The sequence below is a fragment of the Argiope bruennichi genome, chromosome 2 (genome assembly GCF_947563725.1).
Source record: "Argiope bruennichi chromosome 2, qqArgBrue1.1, whole genome shotgun sequence".
Lineage (NCBI taxonomy): Eukaryota > Metazoa > Arthropoda > Arachnida > Araneae > Araneidae > Argiope > Argiope bruennichi.
In genome coordinates this window covers 106,982,596-107,009,186 of record NC_079152.1, presented here as the reverse complement: position 1 = coordinate 107,009,186, position 26,591 = coordinate 106,982,596, and the positions used below count along the sequence as shown (strand labels likewise).

At 27.4% G+C, this 26,591-nt stretch overlaps 1 protein-coding gene across 1 annotated transcript in view; it reads left to right on the top strand.

Annotated features, from left to right (window-relative positions):
- The window catches only part of LOC129955308 (murinoglobulin-1-like), a 64,654-nt gene that overhangs the window by 5,415 nt on the left and 32,648 nt on the right, over positions 1-26,591 (top strand). Inside the window, exons 4-18 of the mRNA XM_056068213.1 lie at positions 38-235; positions 1,607-1,665; positions 3,965-4,037; positions 4,910-5,023; positions 8,004-8,088; positions 8,214-8,325; positions 14,892-15,000; positions 16,095-16,213; positions 16,306-16,509; positions 16,851-17,048; positions 18,129-18,331; positions 19,551-19,704; positions 21,655-21,804; positions 21,905-21,983; positions 23,588-23,676. Coding sequence (XP_055924188.1) covers positions 38-235; positions 1,607-1,665; positions 3,965-4,037; positions 4,910-5,023; positions 8,004-8,088; positions 8,214-8,325; positions 14,892-15,000; positions 16,095-16,213; positions 16,306-16,509; positions 16,851-17,048; positions 18,129-18,331; positions 19,551-19,704; positions 21,655-21,804; positions 21,905-21,983; positions 23,588-23,676 — 1,946 coding nt within the window. The remainder of the gene's footprint in view (positions 1-37; positions 236-1,606; positions 1,666-3,964; positions 4,038-4,909; positions 5,024-8,003; positions 8,089-8,213; positions 8,326-14,891; positions 15,001-16,094; positions 16,214-16,305; positions 16,510-16,850; positions 17,049-18,128; positions 18,332-19,550; positions 19,705-21,654; positions 21,805-21,904; positions 21,984-23,587; positions 23,677-26,591) is intronic.

Below are 26,591 nucleotides of genomic sequence, written 5' to 3'. Positions count from 1 at the left end.
ATATTCATTACATTATTATTTATTTCTATAATTACAGGCAAAAAGGATACAATACTAAATTTTGTCTTAAAGCCATTTAATGACACAAATAATGTATACAGTGGAAGACTACAAATTAATGGAACCTTATGTGGAAAGTCAATCAGCGGCAGTGATGAAGTCCGTTTTTCAAGTTCAAATGCAAACGTTTACATTATTCAAACAGATAAGCCATTGTATAAGCCTGGACAAACAGGTAATGATATTTTTTTGTTTGACATTTAGCGACTTAATTTTAAAAACTGAAATTTAAAAATTAAAAATCTTATTAAAAAATGTATCACTTTTCGCATTTGTTTACTGCTTTTAAAGAATTTCAATTTTTAATGAATAAAAAGATATGGTCGCTATACAAAATGTACAGAATATTTGAGAAAAAAAATGCGGATATAAAATCGTTTGGACAAAAAAAAGAAAGACATTTTTTTACTGCTTATATAACGTTCTAAGCCTTTAACTTATTATATACACTTTCAAACCATAAGGTTTTTAAAGGGAGAAATCTGAGAGGAAAAATTTATAATTATTACACATTACTTACATTAAGAAAAATTTATAATTATTATACATTACTGACATTAGGGGGGAATTTATAATTACTACACATAGTTATCATTGCATTATTCATTTTCATATGTGTGATATTATTACATCAATTTTAAATATAATATTGTGGTCTTACATATAATTTGTGTCTGTATGGTTTTTAACAGTAAATAAAATACTGAAGAAACTATTTTAATTTTAATCCAGTTATAAAATGGTAATAGTAAAAAAATCAATTTTTACGTAATCAAATATTTTTAAATAACGATTTCATGTTCCGTGAACGAAATTAAATGCTTAAAAATAACTATATACAATATTGTAAATTTTAATATTTTATGCGTTATCTTTTAAATCAAAAAAAATTTTTTAGCTTTTTATTTAAATATATTCAAAATTTAATTTCTTTTACGCAAAGGCAAATAAAAACTTTATATGAAAGTATGTTATTTTTGATATCTTAATTAAATGCTTATTCAAAAATGAAATTGAATTTTGAATATGCTTTATTAATTTTCTCTTTTTCTCACGTTAAGAGAGAAATTGTACTTTATTCCTGAACTATTCACATTTTATTGTGGCAATTAACAATAAAAAAATATCTCAACGCATTACATTATGCTTCTCTTTTAAACTTACTATTCTATATATATTTTATGTGTCTCCTGCAGCTTAGTAAAATGTATTTGATATTTTTTAATGTCTTCTAAGTATAAAATTTCATATAATTTTTACAGATGGAAGGGAATAAATATCAATAAATCAACGTGACTTTAACTGCGCTTTAAAATCATGAATCTAAATATGATTCATTTGTTTGGACAGGTAATATGCGATTGTAATCGCACCATATTATTCTTCACCTACAAATGGGTCGTAATAAAATGAATAAAATTTTAGAAGTTTATTGCAGTGTCTTCTATTTTTGAATAAAAATATGAAACTTAATAAACATAAAATCATCTGGTCATATTTTTGTTTTAGAAAACTTGTTAATCTGTTTATTTTATTTTATTTTTAGTGAAATTCCGTGTGTTGAAGCTTGATAAAAATTTAAGACCATCTAACAAAGAGAATGATGTAAGTATGAAATCAAATCAATAATCTTTCCGATCAATCGAAATATATAAAATAGCATTTCTTTTCTTGCATGCTATTTATGAGAAGTGCTTAAATAACAAGTAGACAAACATCTTCAAAAATTTAGTACTTAAGGAAAGAATATAAGGCTACTATGCGTGCTAATTCAAAATAATTATCCTAGTAGTGAATAGTTATATTTTACTCTTAACCAGTTAATAAAAAATAAAAAAAATAGTACAGGAGATTAACGTGCCAATCTAATTCATTAGGTAAATGTTTTCCATCATTGTAAAACAGCCATTTTACTCTGTGTTTTTACTGTTATAGGAAAATGAGACTTTATGACAGGTTCTTCGGTAAATCTCATAAAATACAGAGTCAAGCAATAATATCAGAAGATTCTAAAACAAAAAAACAGAGCTTGCACATTTCACTTATTGTTTTTAGAATGCGCGTAAACATTCCATAGGCGAAATTTCACTAAACAATACTTTCAAAAAACTTTATAAGAACATGCTTGGCAGTGTCAGATATTAAATGGTCAACTAATGTGATACTGTATGTGTGGTAAAGAATAAACTCTCTGAAGAATTACTAGGAGAGCAAACAAAACTTTAAGCTTCTTTTTCTACGGAGCTCAATTTTTTTTCTATTATTTTGTGTAAGGAAATTATGGTAATTTAGAATGAGAATTAAAAATTTCAGTGTTCCTGCACTTAACTATTTGGCATCCCAAAGTCATTAATGATGCCAGACAAAGATTTTTTTCCTTCAAATGTTGATATAATTTGAAGAATAAACTTTTAATGCCTTTGTATATGTTTTGACTTTTTGAAAATCGTTAAATGTGAAACATTTCTAAATAATTTAATTTCTAAACAGATTTTTTTTCTTTCGAATTTTTATGATTGCTTACATCAAAAATCAAAGCTTCGAAACTCATGAGCTGAGATTTCGTCAAACCGAATCATGCCCATTTATTTGCAATAAAGCCAATTAATCCTCTCATTTATAATATCATTCGAGTTCATATATATATATATGAATGTTAAATCATAACAGTTTCTCTTTCAAATATAAGGGGAAAACCCCTCTTCCTTCAAAAAATCGCAAGGGCAGACATTGTTATTAAGAAGTTGATAAACAAGAAAAGGAGGTCTCTTACCTGATGGCCACTAAGTAAATATATGCTCGGACATCCTTTATAGTTTTCAGCAGAGCTCCCTGTCCCCCATACAGATCTTGGCTAGCATCTCTAGCAAACAAACCAAGCGCTATGGAAACTAAATCAATCTGACTTAACAAAACGGCGAGATAATTCCGTAGTGATATTCAGACGTCTTGAGAGCCCTTCGGTATTGATAGAGTTAAGCATTAATAATTTTTCTGAGTTTTTACTTATAGTTTACACTTAATATGAGAAAGCCGTAGTAAAAATATTAAACATGACTAAAGTTTTTATAAATCACTATTTACGTTATGATTCGAATTGTGAAAAACTATGTTCATTTTGAAAAAGGTAAAAAGCATAATTTGTTTTATTTGGAAACATTTAGCGATGAGAATAAATTATTCCAAAGCCATATGGTCTAGCACATTTAGTCATGTCTATATTCTATAAAATGGAAACGTTCATTAAAGCGCCTTTGAGAAATACTTGTGACAGCACTTGAAATAAAGCTGAAACAGTTCCAAGATATGGTAGTATGTTGTCTCTCTGAAAGATTTTCAGACGGAAAATAGACTTTGTCCACATATGTATTTCATTTATACAAAACCAGAAAATTATTAGGAGCAATTCCGAGAATTCCGCAGTTCATTACCCTGGCTCTCACTATTCCGTAGGTGTTTTTTTTTTCTAGTTTTGACTGAAAGCAGTATAAACGGTTACCTTTTTTATATGTTTATGGGTACAATGTCTTACTTTAGCCAGCTTAAAAATCATTTTAAATTAACCGCATTGCATAGTTATTGCATCAGAAATCTTATTTAATTAATTTAGTTCTTCAGGTCTACGATAAACTATCAAAAAAAAATTCTCACAAACTCAGACAAATTCAGAATGTAATAATGGGAAGTGATAAAATCCATTAGTCTAAAGATATCATGATCCTTGCTAGAGTTATAGCATATTGTATTGTGATATATAATATAAATAATTTCTCATTTAATGTCTTAATAGTGAAATACACAACAATTTTGCTCTTTTTTTATGTCTTCTTACAATGCACGACGCTGCATAATATAAATATTCATTTATTTGCTTTTCTGAAATTCATTGCTCATTTATTTTCAGGCAGCTGATGTTTATGTCGAAGATCCAAGAGGAACAAGATTGTTTCAGTTTAACGGATGCCAACTTGGAAAAGGTATTGTCAAACATTAATATTTAATATGCATTAATTTTGTATTGTTATTACAGTATCTATCTTGCACTCATTCTCTCTAGAGAAATTCTAATTCATTAAAATTTATTGATTGGAACCGTAGAAGATGCATACAAAATTATGAAATATTCCATGGGCCATTTCTATTTTAAAATCTTTGTACATGCAATATTTGTTATTAATATGTTTTTTTTAAATATAACTGATTATTTTGTATGCATGGTATTACTTATTTTAAACATTACTACCAATCTTAATTTTCATATAATCTATTTTACCATGTATATATTTTATAATGAAATTTTGTTATAACAAAAGAGCTCTTTCGCTTAGAAGAGAGTTTCAATCCCCATTTTTTAATGAAATTTATAAAATTTTATTAAAAATTTCCTTTTTTTCTTATAAAATAATTTAATTGAAATTTTTTTATTTATACGCGAGGATTAAAATTATATTTGCAGTTTTTCAAGCATTTAAAAAAGTATTCAGCAGTTATTTCTTAAGCTATCTTCTTTTGTTATCATGTACCATTCGATTTATTTTAATAATTTACAAATGTTTGTCCAGTTTGAAATTTAAATAAAAGGAAACTTATATATCTTTGTTCCTATGAAATTAAATTAAATTTTGTTTGGGTAATCAATTTAATAAACAATAATTTAATTACTACTGCCAAACACATGTCATGCTTATATAGATAAATATTGATAGAAGAAAATGAGAACAAAAAATAATTATTTCGATGAACATTCAATGGCAAATCTTTGTTTATAAGTTATATTAATTATATTTATAGATGAATTTGCTTTATATCGTACGATAATAAAAATTCTAAGAATTACTTTCTTTTGCAGGAATCGCACAGAATGAATTTCCACTTGCTGATGAACCGGTTCAAGGAACATGGAGAATAACAGTAAAAAAAGATAAAGATTCACAGACAACCACTTTTGATGTGAAAGAATATAGTATGTTAAAATTATAAATTTTTATTCATACATTTCTTTTGCGTGACACTTTAAGTTTTCCATTATGTGACAGTTAAAATTGTGCATAATTATCATTTAAATGATATAAATGCGCTTAAATATCAAAAAAATATTTATGCTAGAATAATATTTTATTAACATTTCTTCATTAAAATGTCAAATTTCCTATCTTAAAGTAAAGAAAATAATTAGAAACTAATACAATATTTCATGTTTCGAAATGAATATTTGTAATATTTTTCATGTTTAATAATTATGATGGCAAAAATTTCAATTGGAGTTAAACAATATTTTCTTCAAACAATAATCATATTACACGGATGAGGTAAAAAAAAAATTAGTGGTCTTTGATTGTCAATTATACATAGAATTTTTTTTGTTAAATTCATTAATCATTCCACTAACCATAATTCGGCATAATGTTTCTGTTGATTTCAAAGGCTTCTCTATGTTGATTCATTTATTAAATTATATTTATAGCATTTCTAGCAGATTTATAAAGTGTAATTTTTATCAAAAGGCTGTTTTCTAAAACCAGAGTAAAAATTATAGATTCTGATTGGGGATAAAATGAATATCATTATAATTTATTTCTAAAATCTATTATTCTAATATGAAAACAAAAGTATAAGTGCCTACATCAAGGATATGAATGTTTGTGTACTTGTATAGCAAGATATCTGAAGTATTTTAAACATTGAAGGACAAGCAGAGAATTCTCCACAGGAATATATATTGAGAATCTATTGTTAGGTTGAATTTAGACTTTAGTAAATAAAATGGTTGATTTTTACCTCCTTCCTGATTTAATATCAGTGTTTTTCTATACTTACTAAATGACATCTCCTGTAAACTCCATGTTCTTGCATTCCATGTCTGGGACTTGTTTACGATAGGGAAGAAAACTAAGAGCCTTCTTTTCACCTTTCCAGATGTATAATTGGAACTGACTGAGATATTTAAGGGTAATGACATTCTTAACATAAAACTCTTCTGGTCGAGGAAAATTGTGAGCAGCCACAATGTAAGACCTTAAACCCATATAATATATTTAGGACGTTCTTGGGGGGGGGGCAGATTTTAACTGATTCTCCGCTTTCAGAATCATCCAGAACTTGAAAACGCTGTTGACTGAGGAATGGAAACAACAAACAAACTCTTAAATGGTCTGTTCAGCTGTGAATGGCCTGTAACTATAGAAGGGGATCACATCTTTTCTCAACACCTTTTTTTTTTTTTTCTTTTTGCCCCTTCTCTTTTTACACTTTGCCTGATAGTGCATACGTATGATCACTTGTGGGGTCCATAACTGTCATATGGTCTTTCTTTTTGTATCATATCAACTTACAAATGCACTTTATTTTATTAAAACATACAATGAATTTCTGCAAATACTCGAATAAAAAAAGAAAAAATCTCTTAACATCGGGGTTACTTTTGCTCTTTTCTTTGAGATTTCTTAGTATTTATTTGCAAATACAACTGTCAGTAATAAATATCGAGTCATTCGGAAAAGCACGAGAGACTCAGATGCGGTGAGACAACTGCATTTCCTTAAATAATTAGGGTACTTACGTATTAACGCAACCAGGCCAAAATTCGCATAAATCACCAAATTTGGCGACCCTACTTACGGCACGTGGTTATACGTGGTATTCATACTTTCTTACTCAAACTTACAAATCGCGCCAACCTGGTTGCGATAATACTTGTAAGTACCATAATTAGACAAAAAGTTACATGGAAATAAATAATTTACAATATTTTTAAAATTGACTTACATACTATCGAACCTGTTGGATTAAAAATATTCAATAATTCGAAAGATAAAAGTTGATTATCCTAATTTATCATTGGCTGTAATTCAAATCTTGGGATTGAAAAGAGTCTGGGCAATAACTTTTGCAGTATCTTTCTGTATTGTTTTTACAAAGTTTTTTTTATTGGTTAATTCCATTTTGTACTGATTCATTTTCCAAGGAAAGTACAATTGCACAGCAATATCCTTGGCATTGTTGAAATCGTTTCAATTTTTCTTTAAAATTAAATTTACAAAAAAAACATGTTTAATAGAAAGCGTGCGAAATTTGTCAGAACTGACAAAAAATTCCTATCCATTCTACCCATTTAAACTTATTCATCATCATAGACTTTGTATCATTTGTGCAAAAAAAAATATTGTCAACAGAAATGATATAAAGGATTTACTTTGCCAGGACATTCAACATGGATGCAATAGAGTATGAAGTCTAATCTCAATATAATTAAGTATGAAAAACTTTCCTACAAATAATTTTTCTCTTCTGTGGTATTGTACTCTTTAAAAATGTTATCTTTATCCTTGAGACTGTCTTATAAATTTTGTTTAAACTAATAATATTTTCGAATATTTGATGCGAACTAGATCCACATTTTTAAGGAATTTATATCGTATTCCTTCAAAGAACTAGATTTTTCTTAAATCTATATTTTAAAAAGGTGTGGGGGGTCTAGGAACCCTTCTATCCAGTTTCCCTTTCCTTTTACTTCATTAAGAATTCTTGAAAAGCAAGTAGAAGTGAACAATTAGCAAACATAAAAAAATGTCAAGGAAATGTATCAATTGTGGCAAAACTCACCTTATTTTACAAGGACAGTTGTAGAAATATGTTCAAATTTTAAACGCAATATGATTTCTTTCGACGTTTGAATAAGACCTTTTATATCTACAAATTATTGCATGATTTAACGAAAAATAAATAAAAGCTTTCATGAAAGGTTCATAAAAAAACAAAAAACTCAAAAATCTTTTATTTTTAATAAGATAAAAAAATTCTAATTGAAATTTATAAGTCATGAGAATGTATTGCCTTTTTTACATTATTTGCTAAGGAATATGGGTTTTCAACTACATAAATTACTTTGTAGAAATTCCAGATCGTTCAGTGTCTATCCTTATATTACTTCCTTTCGATTACAGAACTGCCCAAGTTCGAAGTTTCTATTAAATTTCCTACCTACGTGCTTGAAACTGCAGATAGTATTCCCGTATCAGTTTGCGCTGAGTAAGTACAATCATTTATTTCTGTTAATCGATAATTTATAAATAACGCTTTTAATACATTATGTATATTGTTATTCAATTTTTACTATGGTTTTTTCATTGAAATTTCCATTTCTTTTTTCGCAGGTATACATACGGTAAGCCGGTAAAGGCTCATTTGAATTTGAATACATCTCTGGAAATGTACGAATATGAATCTTCATATTATAGAACTCCGATCTTGCAAAATTCATTTGAGGTAATTCTCCTAATAGCATCTCAAACGGCTTTTTAGGATTAAATAGTGAATTACTAAAAAAGTGTATGAGTATTGCTAAATTTTGAAAAATTCTTTACACTCACACATGCACATATAGTATATATTTGTGTGTGTAGAGAGAGAGAGAAATTTTGGAGCTATGTTTTCTTTTAAACTCAAAACATTATTTTCCTAAACTTATTCTAGTTACTGTTACCACAGCATCTAAAGTTTATTTTTCTCAATTCATTAGCTCCAGCAGAATGTATGTATCTTGGCATTTAAATTTAAATATCAAATATACGAATAATGATTAAAAAATTGGGCAGAGGTTTTCTTGCAAAAGATTTAATTTTATTTATAACTAGCCGCCTTTGGCGACCATCCATTTTACTTATCTTAATGATCGTTAAAATTTTAATAATTAAATATTTTATGTAATTCCTACTTTAATAGCTTCTTCTTCAAAATATTTTAAAACTTTAAATTTTGATAGTCATATAATTCACTCATAATATTATAAAGACCTTCACTCATAACGTAATCTATATGAGTGAAGGCTGTCTAATTTTCTGTTCGTTCCCGTAGAATTTATGCTTTAAATTAAAGTGGGAAAGATTAATCTGAAATTAATATAATAATATTTTTTACTGAAACAAAGAATTTTTTTATAATACGATTACTATAAACAGAGTCACTGAGCATTTAAACCTTTTGGGTACTAAAGAATATGTGCCGGCTTCCTGGCATAGGGGTAGCGCGTCTTCCCCGTGATCTGGGCGTCCCGGGTTCGAGTCCCGGTTTGGGCATGGTTGTTCTTCTGTTGTTCTATCTGTGAGATGTGTGAATGTGCCCTCCTGTAAAAAGGGGTTGTGCAAGCGAATGAGTGATGCGTGAGTGGCAAAGTCGTACTCTTCGCCCTAGTTGGCGCTGCTATAAAAAATAAGAGACGTTCCCCCTCAGGCTTAAATCGCTGTCTTCGTAACAGCGGGCTTGTCAGTGGCAAGTGCCATAAGAAACAAACAAACAAACAACAAAGAACATGTTTCTAAATTTATATAATATCTCAACAATTTATCAACAAAATTTTCTCAGATTCATCATGAGCAGATCGATTAATTAACAATATTTAATTTTAAATGCATCAAATACTAAGAAAATAAATAGAATTGTTTAAAATAATCGGTCGAAAACAGGTTAAAAAAACTACTTAAAAATGATGTACTTAAAACTATAAGCATATACAAAAAAATATATAACTAACATAAATACAATTTAATTCCAAAAGCATACAACTAACCTCAAAATAATTTAAAACCAGTCCGCATCCGTTGAAAATAGTTGTCACTAATCAGAACACAATGCGCATGCCTGAATTTTCAACGCCAGTTATGGTAATGCAAATTCGTGAATTTTTCTACGCCAGTTAAGGTAACGCAAATGAGTGAATTTTTCTATGCCAGTTGGGGTAACTGTATGCAGATTAGAAATTTTTAATTTCCTTTATTCTGTTTTATTTTAATTCAAAAGTACTTCAGAATGAATCTGAAAGATCGATTAATTATCAATGATTAATTTTAAATATATCGAACATTAAGGAAATAAGCAGAATCGTTTGAAATAATCGGTCGAAAAATGTTAGGCCCAACCTCATTAACGTGTGAAAATCTGAAGCCTTACTCATTTGGCGGTGGAAAAAATGGAGATTTTTTGGGCGGGAAACTTAATTTTATTTAATAATTAAAATTCTAATTAAAAATTCAAAAAAGGGTCTCCCATTTACACATTTATGACCAAATTTGGTATACATGTACCAAATTTGGTATACATGTGCCAAATTTGGTAGCTGTAAGCCAAAGGGTCTGGCCTGTAGAGCGTCAACACACACACACACACACACATTGAGCTTTATTATAAGTATAGATATAAATATAAATTATAGCAATGAGTTTCTTCCCAATCTAACTTTTGATTCCCTTTTTTATTGAAAACCCTTTTTGATTTTCCTTTCAATTAACTACCAATTGCTCTTAAATAATTAAAGATCTTTATTTGCTCACAAGTATATTCTTCGTCGCTTAGTATTTCACAGCTCTATATTTTGAAACTTTTTTCAAATATAGAAGTACAGAATTGTTAAATTGTTGAATCGTCTGAAGCTCAAAATGACAAAAGGGCACATATTTTTTATTGTAATGTTTGTAAATTTCCTATTTTTCAGTGTTTCAAAATTTAAGTTTAAATTTGCCATTTTCTAAATAAATAAATTCGAATATTTAGAATCCTCATGAGAAACGTTGTTCTGTCGCTATTATTTTGATGGTTCTATGTATTCTACATTTATATAATGGTAGTACTATAAGTGTTCATTTGCTTTATTGAAGGACACTGAGGTAATTTCGCTAAATATATATAGGTTTTTGTTGAACTCATTTCAACATCCACGTCCCTGGTTTAATTTCGTGGTCAGTTATTATTAAGTTATTCTCAAAGTTATCAATTTATTGCCTTTTTGTAACTTATAAACTTTGTTCCTAAAGTAGAACTCACTATAACAGTTTTGTTATGACTTCTTTCTGTTTATCATCATTTTATCAATGGTTACTTTTGTATAATTTTAATAGAGAATGTTTTTGTTAAACCTTGAACTAGAAAAAAACTTGTTTGGCGCAGTATGACATTCATATTGGTTCTTGCTCTCCTCCAATAAAACCAGAGTTGTCATACTGCATATCACTATATTTCAAAAGTTGCTTTTCAAATCTGCCTTCTATCTTAGAACATGTCTTCATTGCCTAAGTTGATTAAATGAAACTAATATCTTCAAAACAGATAAAGGCAAAAGTTTTTTTTCTATCATAAAGAATATTTCAAAAAAATTCTTAATAAACGAGATAATGAAAGATGTTCTGAGCAAAATCCAATAAATAAAAAAACAAGAAAAATTATTTTATACTTTTAATATTTTTTTACACAAAAATGTAAGAGTAAGATAATTAATTTAACAAAAGTGTAGAATAAAATTATATAATGCATTTTCATAATAGAATAAAATCAGATAGTCAAATAGTGGAAGGTAAGTAAACATGGATTTTAAAACATTGCAAAATGATATTGATTATAAAAAGGTTGTTGTTTTTATTCTGTGTGTGAGCTATAATTTTTCTTTTTTATAACTCTTGTAATACAACAAGCGTACAGTTAGTTAGTTACTTTTGAAGATATATGAAACTTTTCGAAACTAAACAGAATGAATTTGTAATAATTTATCTATAAGTATGTAGAAACAAGTACACTGTTCCCCATATCATTATGGCAAATGGACATCCCCCTTATAATATTAGAAATAGAAAGAAGTGCGTGTCTTTAGTGCACTGTGTGCACATTTATATTTCACAATAGGGTCAATAAATAAAACATTAATATTAATCAGTTCAATCAAGGAGAGCCTCTGAAGTTGAATTGGAATGTCTCAGATACTCTTGATTGACTTCTAATGAAGAAGTTTTCAAATCTTATATAATAATTTTTCTATTATTCGATCTGAGTGCATATAAATATGCTTTGCTGTTGCATATAAATAATTACCAGTGTTGATTTATGATTGATATTTTTGAACAATACATTTTGATTTCATTATATATAAGTTTATTTAGCATTAAATATAAGTTAGCAGCCTTTTATAAAAAATAAATTAGGGGCTTTAAACATTTAATGTTCATTGAATTGTAAAGAAGATAGCATTAACATTATTTAAAATTTCAGCATGTAAAAAACCTTTTTAGCAACTAATTGTCATATAAAAAAAGGTATTCTCCAATTTGTCACTTTCATTATGTCTTATTCTTAAAAATGCAACAATTTTCAGAATATTTTAGATCCTAATATAAAACTAATGCTTAGAAATTTTATAATACACCAATAGTATTTCTATGTCGTTCTTTGAATTTTGAGATCCCAGCATAAATATAAACATCCATATTTAAAACATTTATAAATATGCAAAATTTTTCATTCTTAATACAAGAATGCAGCCTATAGAATGTGTATTTGCATATAAAAAATATATCTTAACTTTTAAATATTTAGTATTAATAAGAAAGAAAAGTAATGTTTTTAATTGTATAATTTCAACAAATATTTTTTTATTGTTTTGTGAGTGTTATTTCCTACTGAAAAAGAAAACTTCAGGCATAAAATTATGAATCATTCTTCCTGCCAAAAAGTTACAATGGAATCACCCATAACGAGTGTAATTCGTTACCGAGTCTTGCCCATAATGCGAATCATTCGTTAAAGACGGCAATTTATTCTATAGGGATCCATGCAAAATAGGACATTGGGTTCCATTTCGAAAAGAGATTCAAACAAATTTATATTATAATTTATTATTCATGATGTATGCTTTTTTCGCAAGAAAATTGTTTAAAGACATTTAGACAATTTTCTTTTGGCGAAAGTGAAAAAAAAATGACGAAAGTAAGACAAAACATCTTTCTTAAATGAATTTGTAGCGTACATAACTATTGCTTATTGGGATGATGATGAAACAATTTCAGCATCTCGCTTATTTTACTGGAAGGTTGTTTCTCTGCTGAATCAATTATTTCTTCTTTTTTCCTACCAAATCTCCACACCTTTTATGCTGCGACAGAATGCAGCTCCTTCATTGCTTCTAGCTTCTGTCTTCAACCAGCTCATCCACGCCATTGCAGCTCATCCACGCCATTGTTATCCAACTCTAACTCCATAAGAGTGGTAAGACACAATCTTGTCTTATCAATTAAGTCTTGTCCTACAATCTTGTCTTATCAATTAAGTCTTCACAGACACATGCTGAAATTAATGATAGATGACAAAACTTCTTTCGCATTGACATAAGGATTCTCTTCAAGCACAAACATGCGCTCAACATATACAGTTGCAGGAAATCTAACATGAATCGTCATGCTGTCTTCTCACCACTCCTTCTGCGAAACATCGCTCATTAAGAGAGATTCTTTACGTTTTGTTTTGCTCATTATTCGCATCCCTGAAATTCGCATATGAAAAATGCTTGTTAAGTAAGGTATGACTGTATTTATTACGCACATACTAAATAAAGTAAATTCGCTTGATTGAATGAGTTTTGTGTTATTCGGAGTCAGAATATTCTATTTATTAAATATACAGCACGTAGTTTCTGCAGTTATCCTAACTTTGCATTTACTACAATACAGGCGAATACAATTTATTATTTATTTCCTGTTCAAACTTTAAGACCTTGGGGATACAGAAAATCAATGCAGCTAGATCTCGTCATTTTACAACAATTTCAGATTTGTGGAAAGGTAGTTCTTTGAAGGACTCATCAAATCGTTAGATGTATGCTTCTTTGACTGATATTTTTTTTTTGTCTTTTTTGGGTAATATTACGTATTAAAAAATATTACGTATATAAAATATATAATTATTAAAAAATATGAAAATTATTAGTTATTATATATATTATATATAAATTTTTTAAAAATATTACGTATTTCCAACATATTTAGCATGACTTTAATCGTAAATGCTGAATTTCTAAACTATCGTTGCGAATGAATTAGAAAAACTTGAATCGGGCTTTATTCCCGTGTTTTCACGTTATGTTCTTTATTAAGTGTTTATCATTTAATTTAGTTAAACTTTAACAGCATTTTGAGGCTCCTCTATTTCTTAAAGATTTTTTCTAGTCTCATTCCTTTATTTTTCTCTTTCTTTTTTAAAGAGTCCTTAGATTAGTAACCTAAAATGATAATATAGAATATCATGATTTTTTTAATCTTGCCAAAGTAAGACAGTAGCAATATTTAGTATATACCTTTATAATTGCTACCATATTTGTTTTCATTCTAAGATTGTAGAATCTAAGCATTGTACCAGTCCTGGCACTCAAAAATTACGCCTGTTCTACTCATATTATTGTTTTCTGCAATCGAGTTTCAAGATAGAGGAATCAATAATACATTAATTCAGGAATTTAAACATAACTAGGTACATTTGAATATATATACCCAAGATGTCGGATTCAATTCTCGAAAATCAGTTATTGAAACGAGCATATGAACAACTTTATAATAACTGTTTAAAAATTAAATCAAATAGAAGCTTAAAGCCCTTTAATATAATCTTTAAAATGATTAAACGCTTTTTATTGCTTTCATATAAATGCCCTAACCAAACAGACATGAATGTAATAGTGCAAAAAGATATAAGCAATGAAATTTCCACTTTTTTATAATAAGAACGTTAGTGCGACTTTGATCTGACATTAGTCTTGAAGAAAATAAGTATTAATTATTGTTTAAAGTGGATTAGAAATGTTTTAAGCCATATTTTAAAAAGAAATGGTTTACTACATTTACCAAAAGATTGCTCATTTTGCTTTCATTTTAATACGCTTTTCTTCACATTGTATATTTATTATAGATTAATAGCTTTCAATCTTAAAGCTTGGAAGCTTACATTCAGTATATATTTTTTTTCCGATTTGAAATTGTCTTTGAATGCTAAATCTTTAAATTCTATTCATTCAAACGTTTTAGCTTGATGGATGCTATAATTACACCATAAATGTCACTGAAATAGACCCTAAAAGAAGTAATAACTACAAAAGAGTGCAAGTCACCGCTAATGTTATAGAAGAAGGAACAGGTAATTATTTCATTTTTCTTCAAAACCTTCATCTTCCTTAAATGTAAAAAGGAAAATGATTCGATAATAAACAATTCATTGAGCAATTCTAAGGATATTTGATAATCAATGGGTGATATTCCCTCGAGGTATGCATTAATTACTCTAAAATAATGAAATTCAAAGCTTCATAAAGTAATCAGCTTTAATATCAGATAAGAAACATTTTTTGTTTAAAATTTTAGTATATAATGAATAATTTACTAAATATTAACAGGCTCAAGGAAATAAATCAAATGTAGATTTTGCAATGTTTAGGGAAATGTTAAATGAATAAAATAAAAGAAAGGTAATTTTTATGTCATTTAGAGCATTTTTCTAGTTGCCTGTATATGACTAATTGTAACGAATTAAAAAATTCCATTCGGCCAGCTGTAACGCAAAGGTAGATTCTTATCATTTAAGTTATCACTTTCAAATTTCTTGCAATACTTAGACAAAAACAATGAAACATTACATTTTGAAGCAATAATAATTATTGATTATTGCAGTTCAATTATTGATTGATTATTGCAACATAATTCAATATTTGTCGCAAAATAAATAATATTAAAGTAGATATAATAAAGACAATATGCAAATATAGGCTTGTTACAAAGTTTGTACTATTGAAACGCTTTGAAGCTTTAAACAAATGCCAAAGTTTCGTATTTGAAATGAACTAAAAATTTATTTTTATATTTTAAACATATTTTATATTAGTTTCGATAAAATATATTTCATAAATGGCATTCGTGTATTTTTCAATATGTAGTAAGTTCACTCTGTAAACTTTTATTAACATACCAAGATGATTAAATGCAATGATAATTTTCAGTACAAGACAAATGCGCAATTTTTATTTGAAAACAGTCGCACTATAGAGTTTTCCTCTTTTAATTGATACTTTGCTGAAATCAAAGAAAATTGCTCTTAATAGTTAAAGATGAAAACATTGAAAATTCAGCACACCTAGAGGTTCGTATAATTTAAAACTTATTTTTTAATACAGAAATGAACTGTTTTCATAAATATTTTATTATAACAATCAAATAAAATGGTGTGTTCAATTTTAGGTGTGGAAGTAAACAAAACTGAATATTTGGATAGGAGCTACACGCCTTTAAATCTAAATTTCAATGTGGATAGCAACCATGGACAGTATTATAAGCCTGGCTTGCCATACAATGGAAAAGTATGCTGTTCTATATGAAATACAAATCACTGGTTTTTATGTTTATTGAAAATGTATCTACTGCGATTAACATGATATATTTTTCGTAATAGCTGAAAGTAACACATCCTGACAACACTCCTGCCCCAGGACAGCCTGTTGAAATCTGTGCTACAGTGAGCAGAAAAAGAATAATCGACACCTGGTTAGCTACCAAGGAAGTAAAATTCTGCAAGAATTATACATCGAATTTAGCCGGGTATATCAAGTATGCCTTAGTACCCCAAAACGTCGATTCAACTTCCATCAATTTATATGTAAGACTGAACTTCTTCAGATAATAATTATGATATAAATTTTTAGGAAATTTTTAAATATTTATAATGTATATTTATTATTTAAATATTATTATTATTTACAATTACTTTATTATTTAAGCATTTATAAATTTATATTCAGAATTTATATTCTTAAATAATTATATTTTGTGGGAGCATTACCAACGAGTAATAAAACGTTCCCCAATTTTTTTTTTTTAATTTTTATATTTAAATTTTTTCAACTACAAAATATTAACTCATAATTAGTGGTAACTATTTCAATTGTGTTTTCATATTAAAGTATTGCTGCATGCACATTCTTGTATTTAAATATCCAGGCTAGATCATTGAAATATACAGGAGGAAACGGCTTGGGCAGTGCCTCAGCTAGTGCTTATTTAAATCCTTTCTATTCTCCCTCTGGAAGTTTTATTCAGTTGGAAACTATTGAGAAACCTATTCCATGCGGAACGCAGAAAAATGTGAAACTTCTATTTACTGCTAAAGAAAACACTGAATTTCAATTACAGTATCAGGTATGTTTTGTAATATTTTTAAAGAATTATATGATGGTATTATTTATTATTACATTCGCGCTTTAGTGTTAAAGAAAGGATAGGAGATTTATTTTTTAAATTAAGTAATTTGAAGTTTATCACAACGATGAGTTTTAACCAAATAACTATTTTCTTAAATTCGGCTCAATATATTTTCAGACGATTTGAAATAAAAACTGAAAAAAAAAAACAAATTTCATATAAAATTAATTATGATTAGTAAGGCAAAAATTAATTAGTTTTAATGTTAATAAAAATATGTTCATTTGTTCTTATTTCATAACTCATTTAATAAAATTTGTTTAGTTTTCAATGTAAAAAATGAGAATTCAACATTATACTTAAAATAGTTTGATATTGAAAAAAATCACGTGTTTATTTAGTTTGAAAACATAATTGATGTTAAACGTAAAACCTTCAATCTTGAAAACTCTTTATAAATATTCAGAATTCATTTAATAAAACATTTAAAAATAATTTTCTTGAATGAAAACCTTAAATAATATGGACAGCATCACAATCCGATTTTTTTTTTGTTATAACTTTATTCAGAGATGTTTAATGTTCTAATTTCTATAATTACTATCCATTGACAAAGTGTTAGGCTGAAAGCAAATAAATAAATAATTTTGATATAAAATTTATGCAATTGGAACAATAAATGATTATTAATTCTACAAATTTGCTTTTTAAATCATTTTATAGAAGTGCCACTGGGTAACTCAAACTTTTAATATTAAATTTAATGTTGATATTTTTTTAACAAAATCATAGTATTTCTTATTCCAAATTATGCTCAATATTATACTTTCAACAAACATTTATTGTATTAAATAATAATTTTGCCCTGTTAAGTAAAATTCCATCTTTGCAATTTTCATATATTCTTAAATAATTCAAATTTGGAATTAGTTGTCCAAATTTAAATGATTTGTTTATTAATTTTAATATTTGAGTACCTCATTGCTGTAATAACTTTACACGATTGATTTCATAAAATTTCAATACAAATTAATTCTTGTGTAGAAAATTATAAAAATAATTTTTTGTGCATTTCAGATATTAAAACAAGGTACAATCGTGAAAAGTGGTTCAAAACGAGTGACTTTTAATATCAAGGATGATGTTTCAAGTCAATATGAAAATAATAATGAACTTATTAATGGCTCAGAAACACAAATTTCTCCATCACTGCCAGAATCTACATTAAGTGAATCTGAGGCGGCAGATGAAGATAACTGTCCAAGTGCAAAAGCATCAAAGTATGAACTTAAAAAATAATTTTAGATATTTTATTTTCCCTAAAGTATATTGGTATTTCATAATAATTCTTAAAAAACGATATTAAATTAATACATGATTACAGCATATCATAAAATGAAATTATATTAATACGTTAAGCGTTTATCCTTATTTGCTATCATTTTGGTTTAGCCAGTGATATCCGATTTCTTTCATGTGCTGTCAACCAACGACATTAAGTATAAGAGTACCGCGATCTAGGCATTTATGACCTCTAAATAAAAATTTAAAAAAACAATATTATTTTTAATTGTATTCATCAATAAATAATTACTAATAGAGTCTGAGTAAAAATTATATTGTCAGTCAACAATAATTAATGTGGCCTGAAAGAAAAGAACAAAGGCAGTCACCATTGACTGACATGGTCTGAATAAATGTTCAGGCACCGATGAATAATATAACGCGCAAGATGTCAATTTTTTTTATTTTCATTTTATGTTCTTCAATTGAAATAGAAATTACAGGCATTTTGAGCAGAAAGCTTAATTAATAACACGCACACATACACACAGATATATACGCAAAAAAACAGAAAAAATTTCAGATATATGCGTCATTTTGTATACTTCAAACGGCAGCAGCAAGACACATTACAAAAGAAAAATTTGACAAAATAATCATACGAAAATTAAATGTTCTTTATATCTTTACTTGCATATAAATAGGCTTATGAAAACACTTAAATTTGATGGATTGGATTTCTACGAATTCCTCAAATATATGAACCATGAGAATTCTGTACCTTAAATTTGAGAATGGGAATTATTTTTAAATTTATAAGAAAGTAAAACGTAAATATTGGAGCCCTTTACTGTCACAAAGATAATACGTTCGCTTTTTGAGGAAAAATTTCATTTCATTTAAATATATTTTGTTTATTTTTCCATTTTTCGTAAATTTTTGAATCAATTGGTGGAATCTTCTTACATTTCCAAAACTTTTAAAAATGAATCTAGATGTATATCAATAAATGAGTTCATTAATATTGCTTATTGTTTATTTTATAATTCTAACCAAAAGAAAAGAAAACTCATAGTTTTTTAGTAGTGAAACAGATTTTCTGAAAATAAAAAATCTGATATTCCACTTTTTTTTACTTATAATGAATATATAGCTTAATAAAGATAATAAATAAAGTTTTATAGAAATTATTTTAGATTATTTTATTTACTTTAGATACGTTCCCCCTATTGGAGAAGTGAGCATCCCGATCGATGTCGACGCTTCCTTGTCAGATTCGTTCACTTTATTAGTTTTCTATGTGCGAGAAGATCGAGAAACTGTTGCAGATTCTCAAAAGATTCAAGTCGAAAAATGCTTCAAAAATCAGGTATTCGGTTTTTTTTTTTAATTTTTAAAATGTTTAGATGTTATTAAATTTTATGTTATTTTTATTATTTATAAAGTTTCAATAAACGTTTCTTAATATTTCAAAAATATCAAAAAACTTATTTTATGCATAGTAATGAAATTTATTATGCAATGAAATAAATGTTTACTTTCTGAGTTTCGAAAAAGTGTGTAAAAGATTAGGAAATACGACTAAGCAATTTTGTTTTATCGTATAATAATATTTACATATGTAGTGTTTAAGCTATTGATCTCCGAATGGTGACTATAAAATATCAAAATTACAGCAATAGTAAAGAAAAGAAGAGTATAGACACGTTAGTGGAATAATTTTGATAGTTTGGAAGATTTTCAAGGATAGCAAGCGAGAAGATTTGAGTGCATGACACCGTTCAAACGCAATGTTTTTGACAGTGTATACCTTTTATTTGATATCCTTATGTGGAAATATACAAAGGGAAAAAATCTCCGCCATCATCATGGCGATTGGCAACTCGGAGTCGGCAATCTTCGTATAATCTGAATATCACTAAAAAAAAAAAAGAGAGAGAGAATGCAATAATCTTAACATCTTATGCACAATAGAATTCGACTAACTTTGTGAAATTTAAAAATTTTCGTAAGTGGTAAGTAGTTGTAATAAGTCGTAAGTAAATACAGAGGGCCGTAAAAATAAAGAAAAGTACAAAAAAATTTAAGGCAATAATGAGAATTGAATTTAATCATATTATGATAAAACAAGCCTTTGTCGAATGCATGGATGCAAAATATGTCTTAGGTATAGTTTATGTAAAAATTATGCAGAATGTAAACAAAATTTAATATTTAAGAAGGGGAAATGAAACAAAGGAATAATAAAGTGACTAGGAATATTTTATTATTGCTTAAAAATTCTGTGCATAGTGAAATTTAGGATAGAAATTTTAAAATTTTAAAGAATAGTAAAATTTGCTCGGGAAAAATTTTAATAATACCACAGGGATTTTTTCTACCCTCATTTAGTGTTATTTTCTTTCTTCTTTAAAATCCATCTTCATTAAAAAATCGGATTTTTCCTCCACCTTTTTTAATAGTCAGTTTAGCTTCTTATAATTTAAAAGCAATTTAAAGTCTTCATTATTGGTGTGTTCACTGTCGTCCACTGGTTCATAGGATTTTTCATTCAACATATATCCCTTCATTCTTTGACTTCTTTTTTTCCCTATATCTAAAAAATTCCTGCAACCAACTAATGTTACGATTTGTAGAGTTTCCTCAGCTACGTTGATGAAACCTTCAACGCATTGAAATGACAAAAATGAAAATCCTTAAAAATTAGACTTCTACCAACCGTCTGCAATATACATGAAGTACTAGTATTGGAAAATACTAGTAACCAATTAAAAAGACATAACAAAAATTAAGGATGATAATTGATTTTCTAACGGTTTGTACCCATTTCACACTCGGAGGTTCTGTCAACTCCCACAACTGAAAAATTTGGGCTACCGAAATTTCTAGACCTATCGTGAAAACCCAATTGCATGACGAGAAAGTCACGCTGTGACGTGTACCACATTTCTCATAATTGGACCTTTTTTCTTCAAGAAAATGTGTAGTTCTGTTTTTCAAACTGTGAGTATGATGGATGCGAGGCTCGCCGATATGTCACAGAATCGCATTATCCCTAGACTGGTACACCTGCTGGAAGGTACGATTTTCGAAGTTCGGGTTCGATACGGGTTTCAATAAAATCCATGCAATTTCGAGCATGTGTATCAATTTTTACCTCTCAACCTATAATATTCCATAAATTATTGAATTTCAAAATTACGAACTTTTGAATCACCCGGTATATTTGTAAAAGCAATAGCACTTTGTTATCATATTACAAGTGTATGTGTGTATTTTAATAACAGTAATAAGAAAGAAAAACATTTACTTTTTTTAGGTATCTTTTGCATTCATAAACCAAGAAGCACAGCCCGGAACCGAAACTGCTATCCAAATTACTTCTTCGCCTAATTCCCTTTGCGGTGTGAAAGTAGTAGATAAAAGCGTTTCCCTTCTTGATTCAAGCGATCAATTGACAAAAGACAAAGTAATGCTTTATTTTTTCAATTCTTATGCTTGAATTTTACGAATATATTTTGGTATTTGGATTGGCGCTATATGCACTACTTTCTATTTATTTTTTTTAGGTTTTCCAAATTCTTTCGAATTTGAATCCGCCAACATATTACGGATCTAATTTCTGTTATTCAGATAAAATTCAACCAGGTTAGTAATGGTTGTGTATATCTATGGTGATATCTAAATAAAATCAATTACTTCATTTCACCATTTCGAATTTGAAATAGTATTTATTGCATCTTAAAAGCCCGAATTAAAGTATTATAACTGAAATTAATTAATACAAATTTTGTATTTTGTTAATAGTCGAAAGTCTGATGAATCATATATATTTAAACAACCCTTTTTTATTTTTATAATCATGGTTGATTACATTATAATATATCTTAATAAATATAATAGTTAAATTTGTAATTAAAATTTTTGTTGCTTTAAAAACGTTACATTTTATTTAATAATGACCATATATAAATCTAAGTTGTTAAATATTCAGACTTCTCCCCACAATCATAAATAATTTTGATGAGTTTCGATGAAAACGAAGAAGTAAAATTTTATTTTCCTTTATTTGGTTCTAAAACCAATCGGTTTCTTCACGTAAAGACAAATAAAACATAAAGTATTTGACTAAAAATCAGTTATGGCCCTAATTATATCGATATTCCATTGCGCGGAGTTACTAGCAGTGCCTCGACAACGGCCAGCAATCAGACATATGATTGGAAATGCGATAAAATTCTACACTTGTGATACATATTTTACATCTGTAATGTAATTTTTGTAATTTTATAATTTTTTCTATACTTGTAATGTAATAAGTACTTCATGCAATTTTTGAGGTAGATCATCAGTTGTTCAGGAACTGATTGAAAATGTAAGTGCCTTTTTTGAGATAACATGCGTTTTAATAGCAATGACAGCCATATTTTTTAAAGAGTTCTAACTCGTATATACAACATCAAAAATCTGCATTTAGCTAATTGCTGCGAGCTATAAATATTCTTAAATTCTGGTTTTTAAATAATGCTTTAAAATTTTATCATTTAATCTTTTCATTAATTTCAAGGAAGTTATGTGACAGTGCTGCATTTTCTGATGTTTTATAAAGGACTGGTATTAAATTTTCATTGAGTTAATAGATCATTCATTGATAGTTTCATTGATTTTAATAGATAATAAGAAGTACTTTTATATGTTCTCTTTAAAATGCCTATGAATGAAATGCTGAAGATCTACTTTTTTAATATATTGCAAAATATGTTCATAAGTTATGTATAGTTAATAATTACTTTCCAAATTAAACATTCTATTGTCATAATCAGACATTTGAGCATTGACTTAAGAAAGTAACTTATCACTTTTAACATAAAATGTATAGGAAGTTCATTTTAAAGAAAAAGAAATACTCATATAGGTCTTAAAATAACTGATTAAAAATCTAAAAATTCATTTTTACTGCAAGGTAAAAAAAAAATTAAGTTGTATACGATACTAAAAATGTTAAAAAGTGCATAAATCTATTCTTTTACTTAAAATAAAAGTCACTCTGAAATATCCTGAAGTAATATAACGCTACACTTAAAGAGAATCAATCAACAATAGGATCCTTTAGGAAATGGAATAGAAAAATTAGGGTCAATTAAAGTAATTTGAGATGAATTTTGCAGGCTTATTTTTGAACTTCTCTTATATGTTTTTCTAAATATTACATAATAATAACAAACAATATTTATTTTTTTGTTTTCTTTCAGGATTACAATCAGTGAACACGAGCTCTAAAGTCAATCCAACCGATGCTTTCTACTCTTCATCATATGAGGATTCTTATGCTGCTTTCCAGGTAATGTTTTTATCAAGAGAATAAAAAGAAAAAATTATCAGACTATGTAAATGAGGGCCATTTATAAATATGAGCGCACGTATTTTACTTTGTATCAACTAACTGCTGCTTTGAGAAGACTTTGGATATCATGGCTTTAGACCATTTCAATGATTCAATGATCTCCCTCTCGGAGTCAGTGAAATAGTCCAAAGTCGTGATATTTAAAGATCGTTCTAATTAGCCCACAAAAGATAGAAATGTTTTTGAATAAAATACTAAATGGCCAATAATATTGAATGAAATACGACTAATATAACAGAGGGAGATGTATAAAATATGTTTTTTTTTCTCGTACGTTTGTTATTTAAAATATTTTTCAACTAGATCTATATAATTATTTCTAACGTTACAAATTTGTTATTGAGTCGAGAATAGAAATAAATATCCGTTTATTAAGATAAATTGAGAAAAAAATATTTTTGTTCATATTATTTTGAAGAAAAGTTGCAAATTGATGAGAAAAACAAAGACGAAAATATTTTCTGTATTCATTATGACTTAAAATAGTCATATAAAAGGAAAACAAATAATTATTATTATTTCCCAATTTTTTTAAAAAAATTCAGTATTTTTTTGTTATAGAATTAGCAGTTAACTCTACTAAAATTCTTTATAGAATATTCTTCATCCAAACTGACCTATGAATTACAGCGACACATTTCCTCCAAAGTTAACAATAAAATGCATGAAAATACTTCTGTATGCAATTTTTAGTTTCTAATCATCATTACAATCTTAAGGCATCATCTTATAAATATTCGATATATTTGCACAGAACAAAATTATTTGGTTATACAAAGATGTCTTCGTTTATTTTCCATTTTTACGGTAATTGCTATTTACAAAAATTAAAATTTAATTTCCATAAATGTAATATTATTTAGTAGGGAAAAAAAGTGGTAAGAGTTCAAAAAGTAATTAGAATTAAAACATCTTTAAGAAATTTCTATAGAGTTTTGCTATGCTACTGATCAACACTATGTTTTGAAATAAAAGTTTTAAAATCATAAATATGTACAAAATTTACTTTTTAATTAAAAACAGTTTTTGTAATTTTATTTTTGTATTTTCTTGAAGAAAAGGAAATGGTTGGATATTAATAAATGAATCAAATTTCGTTCTGAGAAAAATTGTTTTTAAATTATATATATATATTTATAAAAGGTAAAATATTAATGACTTCATTAATACGGAATATTCCAAATATTCAATTATCGTATTTCTTATTCGACATATTGGTGTAAACTCTTATATTCAAATTATAATTCATTTTAATACAACCAACTGCAATGTATCTACTTTTCTTCCTTATTCAATTTTTATGGGTTTGAAATAACTTGTAATTACGATTCATTTTTTTATAAAAGTTTTTGGTTCACGTATACTATAATACGGTAAAGCCCCTATTAGCCACGGTTATGCACAACATTATTCTCTGATCCTTAAAGATAGTCTGCTTCTAATAATAATTTGACAATGCTTAACTGCTTTTGAGAATCCTTTCACATCCAATTCAGTTAATAATCCCAGATAAAATAAGCAAATTAATGCCTTTATTAACACAAAAAAAATTATTCTCAAACATTCATCCGAATAATTTCTGCATACTTCATAGCTTAAAAATTGAATTTTATCGTTCTAAAATATCTAATTGCATTTCTCAGCTTTCAAATGTGTCAAATTCCCTATTCTTTCATGTGTTTTCTGTCATTAAGTGTATTGAAGTCAATAGCATATTCTAAAAACAGTCGAAAAAGGCACCTCTTTTGATCATAGGACAAACAGTTTTTTCGTAAGATTTCGGAAAGGAAACCATTTCTTTCAATTGAATTAAACAGTAACTTTTGATTCTGTGAACTATATCCTGACTTTAATATCTAAAAAGTAAGTTTCAGACAACTTCAAAATATTTTTCAAACATGCCAAGAAATTAATACTGATTTAAATGCTACGAATATTTAATAAAGAGAACTCAAACATGACCATAGTTAAAACTTTAATATAATTCAAACTAGCATAAACAGAAATTACTTCTTAAACTTCAAATTCAAAACTTCTAAAATACGTTTAAAAGTCTTCTGTATAATGCAAAACAATTCTTTTTTAAATTCATAACCAAACATTAGTTTATTTTACTAAATTAATTTACTTCCTGAAATCATTTTTATATACATTTAGACTTAGTTGTTTTCCTTGGAGGATTTCAACTGTATTTCAAAATATAAGATTTTGCAAGCTATATTCGGATTTTTATTTACTTTCTCATTTTCCGTAGGAATAAGCATTGATAATTTGCTTAAATGCATGTTAATCTGTTTGAGTTTTACTTATTTTTTTAAAATTTTTTATACTAAATTTCTGTAGTACAAAGAATAAGGGAAACTATGTTGAATAATATGTTGAGGATGTTAATTTAGTATACTTGCTATTGATGATGAACTGTGATCTAATATCTGAACTAAAATACTAATTTATTGAGTTCACCTTATCCTATACGGAATACCATTTGTTATTCTTAAAACTATTTATTACTGATAAAAGATTCTTTGGAGGAATCCAAACTCTAAATTAAAATGCCATGATATCCAACAATATTTAGATTCTCATACATGAAATATCATTGTTTATAAGATATCTTGAGCTTCTTTGCAAATCTATTTTATTTCAAAGAGAGCATTCAGTTTACGTCGCTAAAAAGTAAATGGAAAGGCTTAATGATTTACGATGAAGCAATTATTTGATACCTTTTTTGTTTTTATTTATTCTAGCTACTTCTTAAGAAGGGGCTAATATAAATAAAAAAAGGATTTTAATATCAAACTAGCAACATGATAGCAACATTGATTTTGTGTAATTCCCATTAAATTTCCTAT